General features: G+C 38.3%; 1 protein-coding gene across 1 annotated transcript in view; it reads right to left on the reverse strand.

Moving 5' to 3' along the window:
• LOC132425098 (collagen alpha-6(VI) chain) overlaps positions 1-14175 on the reverse strand; it is a 110077-nt gene that overhangs the window by 5588 nt on the left and 90314 nt on the right. The window contains exons 35-36 of the mRNA XM_060011479.1: positions 11954-12625; positions 9183-9276 (exon numbers count right to left, since the gene is read on the reverse strand). Of these exons, the coding sequence (XP_059867462.1) occupies positions 9183-9276; positions 11954-12625 (766 nt within the window). The remainder of the gene's footprint in view (positions 1-9182; positions 9277-11953; positions 12626-14175) is intronic.

The raw sequence follows: 14175 nt of genomic DNA on the forward strand, positions 1-14175 counted from the left end.
AACTATAAACTTTCCTAAACTATGAATTCTGAAGCATCCCACAAGTTTTGGCATGTAATATTTTGATTATTATACAGTTCTAAGTATTTTTAAGTTTTCACTATGATTTTTGTCTCATTAGTTATTTAGAAATGTGATTTTGATTAAAAAACATATGGGCTTAAAAATATTGTTTGTATTAATTTCTAACTTAATTGCACTGTGATCAATTGGACTGTATGAAGCCAGTTCTTAGAAATTTGTTGACACTTGATTTATAAGCTAAAAACTGCACAATGAACCCCTGTACACCCTCCACGCTGATGCAACAGTTGTTAATGTTCCGTGTGTTCAGAAGAATGTCTCATTCTTCTGTGCAGGATTCTATACGAGTCTATTAAATCAAGCTTGTTACTTATGATTAAATCTTTATATCTTTAATTTTTGTCTGCTTGACCTAACAGTATTCAAACTGATGTAGCGAAATCTCCAACTCTGATGATTTTTTTTTTTTTTTTTTTGGCAGTACGCGGGCCTCTCACTGTTGTGGCCTCTCCCGTTGCGGAGCACAGGGTCCGGACGCGCAGGCTCAGCGGCCATGGCTCACGGGCCCAGCCGCTCCGCGGCATAGGGGATCTTCCCAGACAGGGGCACGAACCTGTGTCCCCCACATCGGCAGGCAGACTCTCAACCACTGCGCCACCAGGGAAGCCCTCTGATGATATTTTAATGCCAATTTCTCCCTTTTCAATTTCCACATTGTATATTTCAAAATTATTTTATGACCCTCTTATAAATTTAGAATTGTTGTATCTTCTTCATGAATTAGACACTTATCATCATGTGCTGACCGCTTTATCTCTACAAAATGGTTTTGTTTAAGAGCATATTTTATAGGACTCATTTCACTTAGAAACTAATACAACATTGTAAATCAACTATACTTCAATAAAATAAAAAAAAATTAGGTATATTTTATCTGATATTAATATAGCTTTCCAGTTTTCTTTTTAAAATATTTGCCTGTTATACTTTTTTCCCATGATTTTACTTTCAACTTTTCCATGTCCTCATTTTGTAGCTGTGTCTCTTGAAAACAGTTATACCTGGATTTTATTTTGTTTTCTTAAATCCGTCACTCTCTAACTGGAACTGGCACGCTTAGTCTGTACATTTCTGTTATAATTACTGATATATAGAAGTGGATTGGATTCTGCTGTCTTACTTTGTGCCTATCACTTGTCCTTTTTTTCCTTTCTTGCTTTTTTATTTAAAAAATATTACGTTGTTGTTTGCTTTTATTCCATTTTCCCTTACTACATTTCGGGTAGTTAGCTACTTTTTATTTTTTTCATGTGTGCCCCCCAAATTTTAATGTATTTTTTTAACATCTATATTGGAGTATAATTGCTTTACAATGGTGTGTTCGTTTCTGCTTTATAACAAAGAGAATCAGTTATACATATACATATATCGCCACATCTCTTCCCTCTTGCGTCTCCCTTCAACCCTCCCTAACCCACCCCTCTGGGTGGTCACAAAGCACTGAGCTGATCTCCCTGTGCTATGCGGCTGCTTCCCACTAGCTATCTATTTTACATTTGGTAGTGTATATATGTCCATGCCACTCTCTCACTTTGTCCCAGCTTACTCTTCCCCCTCCCCATATCCTCAAGTCCATTCTCTAGTAGCTCTGTGTCTTTATTCCCGTCTTACCCCTAGGTTCTTCATGACCTTTTTTTTTTTTTTCCTTAGATTCCATATATATGTGTTAGCATACAGTATTTGTTTTTCCCTTTCTGACTTACTTCACTCTGTATGACAGACTGTAGGTCCATCCACCTCACTACAAATAACTTAATTTTGTTTCTTTTTATGGCTGAGTAATATTCCATTGTATATCTGTGCCTCATCTTCTTTATCCATTCATCTGTTGATGGACACTTAGGTTGCTTCCATGTCTGGCTATTGTAAGTAAAGCTGCAATGAACATTGTGGTGCATGACTCTTTTTGAATTATGGTTTTCTCAGGGTATATGCCCAGTAGTGGTATTGCTAGGTCATATGGTAGTTCTATTTTTAGTTTTTTGAGGAACCTCCATAATGTTCTCCATAGTGGCTGTATCAGTTTACATTCCCACCAACAGTGCAAAAGGGTTCCCTTTTCTCCACACCCTCTCCAGCATTTATTGTTTGTAGACTTTTTGATGATGGCCATTCTGTCTGGTGTGAGGTGACACCTCATTGTAGTTTTGATTTGCATTTCTCTAAAGATTAGTGATGTTGAGCATCCTTTCATGTGTTTGTTGTCAAACTGTATATCTTCTTTGGAGAAATGTCTATTTAGGTCTTCTGCCCATTTTGGGTTTGGGTTTTTTGTTTTTCTGATATTGAGCTGCATGAGCTGCTTGTAAATTTTGGAGATTAGTCCTTTGTCAGTTGCTTCATTTGCAAATGTTTTCTCCCATTCTGAGGGTTGTCTTTTCACCTTGTTTATGTTTTTCTTTGCTGTGCAACAGCTTTTAAGTTTCATTAGGTCCCATTTGTTTATTTTTGTTTTTATTTCAGTTACTCTAGGAGATGGGTCAAAAAGGATCTTGCTGTGATTTATGTCATAGAGTGTTCTGCCTATGTTTTCCTTTAAGAGTTTTATACTGTCTGGCCTTACATTTAGGTCTTTAATCCATTTTGAGTTTATTTTTGTTATGGTGTTAGGAAGTGTTCAAACTTCATTCTTTTACATGTAGCTGTCCAGTTTTCCCAACACAACTTATTGAAGAGGCTGTCTTTTCTCCATTGTATATCCTTGCCTCCTTTATCAAAGATAAGGTGACCATATGTGCATGGGTTTATCTCTGTGCTTTTATCCTGTTCCATTGATCTATATTTCTGTTTTTGTGCCCGTACCATGCTGTCTTGATTATTTTAGCTCTGTATAATAGTCTGAAGTCTGGGAACCTGATTCCTCCAGCTCCGTTTTTCTTTCTCAAGATTGCTTTTTCTATTCGGGGTCTTTTGTGTTTCCATACAACTTGTGAAATTTTTTGTTTTAGTTCTGTGGAAAATGCCATTGGTACTTTGATAGGGATTGCATTGAATCTGTAGGTTGCTTGGGGTAGTATAGTCATTTTCACAATATTGATTCTTCCAATCCAAGAACATGGTATATCTCTCCATCTGTTTGTATCATCTTTAATTTCTTTCATCAGTGTCTTATAGTTTTCTCCATACAGGTCTTTTGTGTCCTTAGGTAGGTTTATTCCTAGGTATTTTATTCTTTTTGTTGCAGTGGTAAATGGGAGTGTTTCCTTAATTTCTCTTTCAGATTGTTCATCATTAGTGTATAGGAATGCAAAAGATTTCTGTGCATTAATTTTGTATCCTGCTATTTTACCAAATTCATTGATTAGCTCTAGTAGTTTTCTGGTGGCATCTTTAGGATTCTCTATGTATAGTATCATGTCATCTGCAAACAGTGACAGCTTTACTTCTTCTTTTCGGATTTGGATTCCTTTTGTTTCTTTTTCTTCTCTGATTGCTGTGGCTAAAACTTCCAAAACTATGTTGAATAAGAGTGGTGAGAGAGGGCAACCTTGTCTTGTTCCTGATATTAGAGGAATTGGTTTCAGTTTCCACCATTGAGAATGATGTTGGCTGTGGGTTTGTCATATATGGCCTTTATTATGTTGAGGTAGCTTCCCTCTATGCCTGCTTTCTGGAGAGTTTTTTTATCATAAATGGGTGTTGAATTTTGTCAAAAGCTTTTTCTGCATCTATTGAGATGATCATATGTTTTTTCACCTTCAGTTTGTTAATATGGTGTATCACATTGATTGATTTGCATATATTGAAGAATTCTTTCATTCCTGAGATAAACCCCACTTGCTCATGGTGTATGATCCTTTTAATGTGCTGTTGGATTCTGTTTGCCAGTATTTTGTTGAGGATTTTTGTGTCTATGTTCATCAGTGATATCGGCCTGTAGTTTTCTTTCTTTGTGGCATCTTGATCTGGTTTTGGTATCAGGGTGATGGTGGCCTCCTAGAATGAGTTTGGGAGAATTCCTCCCTCTGCTATATTTTGGAAGAGTTTGAGAAGGATAGGTGTTAGCTCTTCTCTAAATGTTTGATAGAATTCGCCTGTGAAGTCATTTGGTCCTGGGCTTTTGTTTGTTGGAAGATTTTTAATCACAGTTTTAATTTCACTGCTTGTGATTGGTCTGTTTATATTTTCTATTTCTTCCTGGTTCAGTCCCGGAAGGTTGTGCTTTTCTAAGAATTTTTCCATTTCTTCCAAATTGTCCATTTTATTGGCATATAGTTGCTTATAGTAATCTCTGTATTTCTGCAGTGTCTGTTGTTACTTCTCCTTTGTTATTTCTAATTCTATTGGTTTGAGTCTTCCCCCTTTTTTTTTTTTGATCAGTCTGGCTAATGGTTTATCAATTTTATTTATCTTCTCAAAGAACCAGCTTTTAGTTTTATTAATCTTTGCTATTGTTTCCTTCATTTCTTTTTCAGTTATTTCTGATCTGATCTTTATGATTTCTTCTGCTAAGTTTGGGGGTTTTTTGTCCTTCTTTCTCTAATTGTTTTAGGTGTAAGGTTAGGTTGTTTATTTGATATGTTTCTTGTTTCTTGGGTAGGCTTGTATTGCTGTACTTCCCTCTTAGAACTGCTTTTGCTGCATCCCGTAGGTTTTCGGTTGCTGTGTTTTCATTGTCATTTGTTTCTGGTATTTTTTGATTTCCTCTTTCATTTCTTCAGTGATCTCTTGGTTGTTTAGTAGTGTACTGTTTAGCCTCCATGTGTTTGTATTTTTTACAGAATTTTTCCTGTAACTGATATCTAGTCTCATAGAATTGTGGTCGAAAAAGATACTTGATATGATTTCAATTTTCTTAAATTTACCAAGGCTTGACTTGTGACCCAAGATATGATCTATCCTGGTCAATGTTCCATGAGCACTTGAGAAGAAAGTGTATTCTATTGTTTTTGGATGGAATGTCCTGTAAATGTCAATTAAGTTCACTTGTTTAATGTGTCACTTAAAGCTTGTGTTTCCTTATATATTTCATTTTGGAGGATCTGTCCATTGGTGAAAATGGGGTGTTAATGTCCCCTAGTATGATTGTGTTACTGTCGATTTCCCCTTTTATGGCTGTTTGCATTTGCCTTATGTGTTGAGGTGCTCTTATGTTGGGTGCATAAATATTTACAATTGTTATATCTTCTTCTTGGATCGATCCCTTGATCATTATGTAGTGTCCTTCTTTGTCTCTTTTAATAGTCTTTATTTTAAAGTCTATTTTGTCTCATGAAAATTGCCACTCCAGCTTTCTTTTGATTTCCATTTTCATGAATATCTTTTCCATCCCCTCACTTTCAGTCTGTATGTGTCCCTAGGTCTGAAGTGCATCTCTTGTAGACAGCATGTATACAGGTCTTGTTTTTGTATCCATTCAGCCAGTCTGTGTCTTTTGGTTAGATCATTTAATCCATTTACATTTAAGGTAGTTATCGATATGTATGTTCTTAATGTATTTTTAAAAGAGTCTTCAACAGCCTAACCACCAGCCCAAACAACACAAATTCCTAGAACACTTTAAGTCCATTCATTTCCCATGACATATTATTGCCCCTTTTTTCAATGCTGTCTTTTTTCCCTTTAAAACTCAAGGCTTCATTTTTTAATAACAAAAGATAATTTTATTGTTCACTGTCTTTTCTCATGTTTAAATAATTAATATTTATTAATACTTATATTTATAGTCTTAGTACAACTTGTTTTTTCTGTAAAGCCACCAAGGGCCAAATGTTTTATATTCATAGCTTTTTAAACAAGTACAGCTTTTTGGTAACCCTACAAATTTGATATGACTATAATTTAAAAGTACAACACTTATTTAGATTTACCTAAATATTGACAATTTTTTTATCATCTACTATTCTTGCATCACAGTCCTTCCTTCTGTGGTCTTTATTTTCCTTAAAGTACTTTTTTTTTTTTTTAACCTGGGCCCCCTGCATTAGGAGTGAAGAGTCTTTTTAAAAATCAATTAATTAATTAGGCTGCGTTGGGTCTTAGATGCGGCATGTGGGACCTTCGCTGTGGCGCCTGGGCTTCTCTCTAGTTGTGGTGCACGGGCTCCAGAGTGCGTGGGCTCAGTAGTTGCAGTGTGTGGGCTTAGTTGCCCCGTGGCCTGTGGGATCTTAGTTCCCCTACCAGGGATCTAACCCATGTCCTCTGCATTGGAAGGCAATTCTTAACCACTAGACCACCAGGGAAGTCCCTGAAGTACATACTTTAGAAGTTCCTTTAGCAAAGGTCTTTTTGTGATGAACTATTGTTTTTGTCTTTCTAAATCGTCTTTGTTTCACCATTTTTATTTTTTATAAATTTATTTATTTATTTTTGGCTACATTGGGTCTTTGTTGCTGCACACAGGCTTTCTTTAGTTGCAGTGAGCTGGGACTACTCTTTGTTGTGGTGTGCAGGCTTCTCATTGCGGTGGCTTCTCTTATTGCAGCACACAGGCTCTAGGTGCGAGGGCTTCAGTAGTTGTGGTGCATGGGCTCAGTAGTGGTGTGTGGGCTTAGTTTCTCCACGGCATGTGGGATCTTCCTGGACCAGGGCTCGAACCTGTGTCCCCTGCATTGGTAGGCAGATTCTTAACCACTGCACCACCAGGGAAACCCTCATTATTTTTGAAAGACAGTTTTTCTAAGTTGGCAAATTTTTTTCCCCACTATTTAAAATGTTCTCAATAGTTTTGTGGCTTCTACTACTGCTACTGATTATTCAGCTGCCAGCCTAATTATAGTTTCTCTGCAGATGTCCTACTCTTTATTTCTGGCTGCTTTTAAGTTTTCTTCATCCTGGTGTTCTGCATTCCCCTACACCACTCCAACTGCTGTTTCTTTCTATCTATCCTGACTGTTATACCTTGTCTTTTCTTCATCTTTTAATTCATGTCTCTAATAAGTTCTTGAAAATGATCTTCCCTTTATGTCTTTGAATACTGTCTCTGATTTGTTATTTCTATTTCATCTTTCTAGAATTCCACTTAGCTATAGGTTAGATCTTTCCAATCTGTTCTGTCTCTAAACTTCTTATATTTATTTATCTTCTTTGCATTCTGAGTAATTTCTTCAGCTTTATTTTTCCAGTTCATTATGTTTCTCTTCAGATGTGTCTATTGCTCTGTTTAATCCATCCACTGAGTTTTACAAGTTATCTTTTTACTTTGAAAATTGTCAAATTCACAGAATATTATAAAGATCAGAGAACCATGAATAAATACTGGTATATCTTTCACCTAGATCAGTGGTCCCCAGCCTTTCACCAGGGACTGGTTTTGTGGAAGACAATTTTTCCATGGACGGGGTGTGTGGGAGAATGGTTCAGGTGGTAATGCAAGCAATGGGGAGCAGCAGATGAAGCTTCGCTGGCTCTCCCGCTGCTCACCTCCTGCTGTGCAGCCCTGTTCCTAACAGGTGCTGGTCCTTGGCCCAGGGGTTAGGGACCCCTGATCTAGATGGTTCTTCACCTGTTACCATCTGTGTGAGTGTACACATATATACATATATATATCTATATATCTATATACACACATATATACATATATATGCATATACACATATATACTTATATATGCATATACACACACTTTACTTCCTTTTAGGAAACCATCTGAAAGTAGGTTGCAGCCACCATGCATGTTACTCTTAAATACTTCAGCATACCTCTCTCAAGAAAAAAGGCATTCTGTTACACAAACATGATACTATTACCACACATAAGGAAATTCACATGAATCAATAATATTACCCAACATATTGTTCATACTCAAATTTCCCCAATTATCCCCCAAATGTCATTAATATAAGCTTTTTTTTCTAATCTAGGATCCAGTCAAGGTTCACACCACTACATTTGGCTGTTATGTCTCTGTAGTTCCTCCAATTCTAGGACACTACCTCACGTCCCTCTGCTGTTCAAGACATTGAAACCTAGGGAGAATATAGGCCGGCTGTTCTGAAGAATATTCCATATTCTGGAATTGTCCAATGGTTTCCTCATTATTAGACTTGGGTCAAACATCTCCAGCCAGAGTCCCACATGGGTGATACTGTATCTCCCCCTGCCTCCCTCATGAGACACATAGTGTCAGATCCTGGTTACAATGGGTAGGGCCAGACCTCACCATGTAAAGGCACATTTCCCCTCTGTCATTAATAAATATGTGAGGGGTTCTGTGGGACTGTAAATAGCCTGCCCCCCAACTTGTCACCCACTGGTTTTAGCATTCCTTGATCCTTGCCTGACTCAGTTATTACAATAGGGATTACAAATTGATAATTTTCTAATTCTACCACTTTTTCTATATTTATTAGCTAGCATACTTCTATAAAAAAGAAATTTTCCTCCCCTTCTCTCTTTTTGGGTCTCTAGATAGACTTGTGGATTTTTTTTGTGTGTGTGTGGTACGCGGTCCTCTCACTGTTGTGGCCTCTCCCGTTGCAGAGCACAGGCTCCAGACGCTCAGGCTCAGTGGCCATGGCTCATGGGCCCAGCCGCTCTGTGGCATGTGGGATCTTCCTGGACTGGGGCACGAACCCGTGTCCCCTGCATTGGCAGGCGGACTCTCAACCACTGCACCACCAGGGAAGCCCAGACTTGTGGATTTTTAAAATTCAGTGTTGTAATCCATTACCATCATTAGTCTTTCTGATGTTCAACTTGTTCAAAATTGGGCCAGTGGGAACCTTTTCAAGACAACTCCTTTGTCCTTTTGACATGACAGTTTTTGCTACGTTCTTTCTTTCTGGCATAACAAATGTTCCAGGCTCACATTGTACTTTCCCTGTTACAGGTTAGGATTAGTTATTTCTCCAAGAAACCTGGTTCCTTTTAGTGGGGAATAATACTTAGAAACCAAGATCTGGTTATCAGGTCTGCTCATTGCCACTGGGGTGTCCCATTGGTTGTTTTAGTTCAACAATTAGATTTTTCTATTTTAAAAAACTCTTATTTGATTGTCTTCAGATCAACCTGGTCATTTTTTTATTATCTCTCGTTCCCTCAAATTATATTTTATTATCATGTAGTGGTAGATTTTGTCCAAATAGGATAAAGAAGGAGAAAAGGAGGAGGAGGAAGGGGACACATTCATTTATCAAGTAATACCAAGCAGGTAATACCTTCGCAACTGGCGCGTGGGCTGCTGCAGATCTGCAGAGCTGAGTCTGTAGCACTTTGCTTTGATGTTTATTGGTGGATATTTGTTGATTGCACCTAGGAAGAAAAGAAATCTGTGAGGGGACTCTTATTCACAGCAATTAACATTACAGCAATCTGCTCTGCATGCAAAGTGTCCCTTCACTGTTTTCAACATCCATCAAAGGAAGACACCAACTAAGGTGGCCATATGAGATGAAAGCAGATTTCTCAGGGTGGTCTCTAAAATTGGGTTTAGAAAATGCATGACTGTCAAATTTATAAGTGGAAAAGTCAACTTACTTTTCAATAAGGTGCCCTTAGCTGCTAAAGTCCATCAAACATTAGAGGAGAAATCACAAGCCCATCCTAACAGTCTGGTCTCTGACATGAACTAATCAGAATAGTTATTTTTTACTTGCTCCTTTGGAATATTAAAATGCAAAGGGAAAAGGATATTTCCTTTATGGTCTCCATATCAATAACAACAACAGTAACCACAGTGCCATCTTGGGTTTAATTCATTATAATTCATTTCATCTGAAGTATATTAATTTTTTATAATATGAAAGCATGCCTCTTCCCACACCATTTAAACATTAAAAAAAACATTTTTTGATGAGAAACTTTAAAAAATGCATTATTATTTCCATGAAACACTTAATTTAATTTAATTTAATTTAATTTAATTTAATTTAATTCCATGAAACACTTAATTTAATTTAATTTAATCTCTTCCTGATGGTCTCAGGTCGTCTAAGTAGCAAGTTGGTCCTGGGCTGTGATCCAGCACTACCTTCTGAGCTGCTATTGTAGACTGGGCTGTGTGTTTCTAAACTGAATGGCCAAGACTGTGATGTTTCCTTTATGTATATCTGATTTTTAATTATCTGTCTTAACTCTAAGGTTGTCAGTCAGTAGTTTTGCATAGAAAATTTGTCGATTCTGATGTGAACTGTGTCTGATAGCCAATTCTGTCACAGCAGTGTGATAAAAGAGTCACTTAGAGAGGGAGCTGGACTGGGATGCCTAGGAGGGTGAGGACCACATCTGTTTTGGTCCCTCCTTGATACCCCATAAATCAACAGTGAGTGGTTCAGAGTAGGTACCTAATACATACATGTTAATGTTGAGGGGTGAGTGTGGGTCTGGGGGCCTGCTATTGAATGGAGCATGTAGGATTGAATATGATTATGTTAAAATCTTTTCAACTTTTTGTACTTTCACAGCTATCGTTTAAAGATTGGAGATTTCTAGATACTTAAAGTTTTAGAAAACTTTAAACCCCAAGTAATTCTTCTTAAAACATCTCTTCCCCTTTCCCTGGGTGATGGGGGTCGGTGTCATTTATCTAATCATACAGTTTGACTAGTTACCATGAAACACCATTAAGAATTTTGCTGAGCTGGGGAAGGAAATTCCATCTTAACTTCCTTTCAACTTTCTGCCTCATAAGGAGTGTTTCTTTACAAGTTGCTAAGAGTCTTTCAAGGTGTTCTTTTGTTTCACCCTTACAAATGCCTTGTGATTTCTTTTTTCAGAATGACCCCTGGCCTTCATTTATTTTTTCCCTTATTTTTTTCCAGCTCCTCTTTCTGGATCCTATTCCAGAACCCATCCACACAAATTTCATTCTGGGAGCAACTGCTCCTATACCAGTGTCTCTCAAACTATAATGTACATATGAATCACATGGGGATCTTGATAAAATGCAGATTCTGGAACAAAATGTCTGGGGCAGGGCCTGTGATTCTGCATTTTTCACAAGCTCCCAGGTGATGCTGGGATGTTGGTCCTAGACTCACACCTAGAGTAGCAGAGGACGAGAGGACATGACATTAGCCCTGCCGACCATTTCCCAAGGCTCCTCAGACCTCACTGACCCTGACTAGTCAGTGTCTTTGCAGCCTTCACTGGTCTCACCATGAATGTCAGTGACAAGTTTGAGACACAGTCAGAATTTTCCTTAAGCTACACTGGGTGCCCTTTAGCCTGTGTGTTCACTTTCCTTTATCTGTACTCCAAAAGTAAATTCACCACAAAAATGATCAGAAGTCTGACAGTGCTTTTCTTCAACCTCCAGAGTCATATCAGGACATAGCTTCTCTTAATCCATCCTGTTGCATTCAAAATGAATTGCATACTTTCAAGACAAGCTCACTCCAAGAAATACAGCCCACGTTTCTTTTTCATGGGCACCAGTTACACTAATACTGGCATCATAAAAACTCATTAACAAAGCTAAGAAAGTTTTGCAGGGCTGTATTTTTTATTCTGACAGGTAAAATGGTATCTCCTAATACTTCAAACTCTGCCTTTGGAACTTGTAAAAGCAAAGCCAAGGATTGTTGAATTTTTCTCTGGCTCTCTCTTTTGGGGTGTTAACCAGTCAAACTTTCCATCGAAGGGCAGCATGATAATGTTACATGCCAAGGGTTTCTACTTTGTAGCTAACAGTCCAGGCTGTGACTTCACACCCCCAGACTGTGCTGCTCCATATAGACTGCGAGCAACTGCTTGTTATGATTGTTTCTCCATAGGAACCAGAAGCATAAAAAAGATTAGCCAGAAAATTCAATGCTTAGAAATCAGAGGCTTCCTCCCTCCACATCCATAATTACATATTTTCCTTGCTGAGCCTGCAGTGCCCTTGAAGACAGAGGTTTCCAAGAATCCATGTCAACTCATCAACCCTTCTTTGGGGAGTACCAAGAATACTCTTAATGTGCAAGAAAGAACAGATTTTATGACTTACGCCTGACTGAGCTTATAAAGGCCTTCACAAACTTCACACCATATCTGTGGTCAGGCTTATGAATGCGGCCAAGCTGGACCAAGTGGTGATCCAAAGGGTAGCTGGCTAGATCTTCCAGTTCCTGGTCGTTCCAAGAAGGGCCAAGGGAAAACACAAATAAGGCATAACCTTGACACTTGGCTCTCAAGGATTCTTTCTTTAAGGTTTCCCTATCCAAGTGACTGGTTTCCCCAGCAGATATCACAAAGATGACTTTATTTCTTCTCAGATTGGGTGTACTCAAGAAGACATTGTTCAGAGTCCACTGTAAGGCATGACCAATAAAAGCATCTCCATTGAGCTGCTGAACTGATTCTTCCACGTGCCTCTTCATAAGGCGTTTACTCTTGTAGGTGGTAAGGTTGAATTCACTTCTAACGGGACTCCTCTGAGTGTTGGGTAGGAAGTGGGGGGGAGCATGGCTTAATAGGGCCACCCGGTCTCCAGTGACAGAGGTCTCAGGCTCTGGGGTGATGTCAAAGTGATCTAACAGTGCTCCCAGGAAGCCTCTTATGTCTTCAAATTCTGCACTTCCCACGTGCCGGGAGCCATCCAGAAGGAAAGCAGCGTCCATGTAAGATTGCACAGCTGGTGGTCTGGCTTTGTCGCAAGAAGCATCCGGCTTGCAGACATCTGCAGACCAAAAGTCACTTAGGGTTACTAAACAGAAACGGACAGAAAAGGAAGAGATAGCATCTCAAACATTTCGACATTTGGAAGCTGCATAATCTTTGATGTTAAAGTAGTAACTAAATGATTTTGAGGTCAGCAACAGGAAGATTTCCTAGTACGTGGTTTGCATTTTGATCCCCAAAATACAGATTTTTATACACAGCCCGTGTCTTGAGTTCCATTCACTAATATTATCTGACTTTTTAAAATTAGGTTGCTTTCAACAGAGGTTTCATCTTGGCTCTGCTCTAAGTTTATAAAGATTGAAGTGGACAATTCATCTCATGATTGTACATGATATACTATATCATGACATAGAAACTAATGATCTCTCTAACTGACAATATACAGGTTAAACCAATGGCCCCTATCATCCCACGCACACTGCTTTACTATGAAAAGTAATCTGCTTAAAAAGTAAGAGTGAAAAAAGCAATGCATCTTTTATTTCAATTTAAATAAAAGTTTATAACTCTATCTATGTAGAGACATTAAGGACAAAACTACCGCTCATGTCTTATGTTCAAAGTACCTATTAGTTGAAAGCTCAGTATGTGTTTGTTAAATAAACGAATATAAATACTACATGTTAACGGACTTTCATAAAATATGAGGTCATTTTAATACTTATGCATATCTCATTTAAAAAGGTATAGTAATAAAAACAGTGCATTAATTTATTGAACCTGACCACAATGAATATTCAGAGGAATAAAATTAACTTGGAAATGAAAGGATCTTAGAGGTCACCTAATCTTCTAATTTTACTGAAGAGTCTGAGGGCGGGAGAATAGAGTTATTTTGCCAGAGGAGACACCAGCATTTCTAGAAGGGTCTGCGTATGAAGTCAGTGTGGTACTGTTTGAGGCAAGGCCACATAGCACAGCAGAGGGGAGGCCCCTTGGCCTGAGAGCCAGGATGCCTGGGTTCTGGTCTAGCTGTCCCCAGTAACAAACATGCTGTGCGCCCCCATCCAAGCCAAGACTGGGCCTTAATTCTGCACAACTAGGTGCTTGGATTAGATTCACCCAGAGAGCCCTTTCAGGGTTGATATTCTGCAATCCTAGATTTCCAATAACAGTTGATGGTTAAGGATGAGAATTAAAGAGAATTTTCTCTTTAAAAACTAAAGAGAAATGGAAAAACACACGTGTGGACAGCCAGTACTTAGATATGGGCCTGGCCATGAACAAAAGCTGTCAGATGAAAGGTTAATAACCAGAGTGCAGATCCTTAGGGGACGGAGCAGACTTCAGAACTTCAGACTTACTCATGGACTCAATAGAGATATAAGCTCTGAACAAGTTATGAATCCCTTCTTAAAATTCAATAAAATTTGATGACGCTGTTTAACAGGCAGACGACAGCACAGTCACTTGTGTGCAAGGCAGTTTCTAAAATCAGGGACAGTAGCCTGCCCATTTATTCAATTTTGTGGGGTTTCTTAATTGCAGGAAACAACAGCCAAAATACCTTCCATTATATGCCTCAGAGACAAAACAAGGATTTAA

Source organism: Delphinus delphis, chromosome 4, assembly GCF_949987515.2.
Source record: "Delphinus delphis chromosome 4, mDelDel1.2, whole genome shotgun sequence".
In the NCBI taxonomy this organism is placed as follows: Eukaryota; Metazoa; Chordata; class Mammalia; order Artiodactyla; family Delphinidae; genus Delphinus; species Delphinus delphis.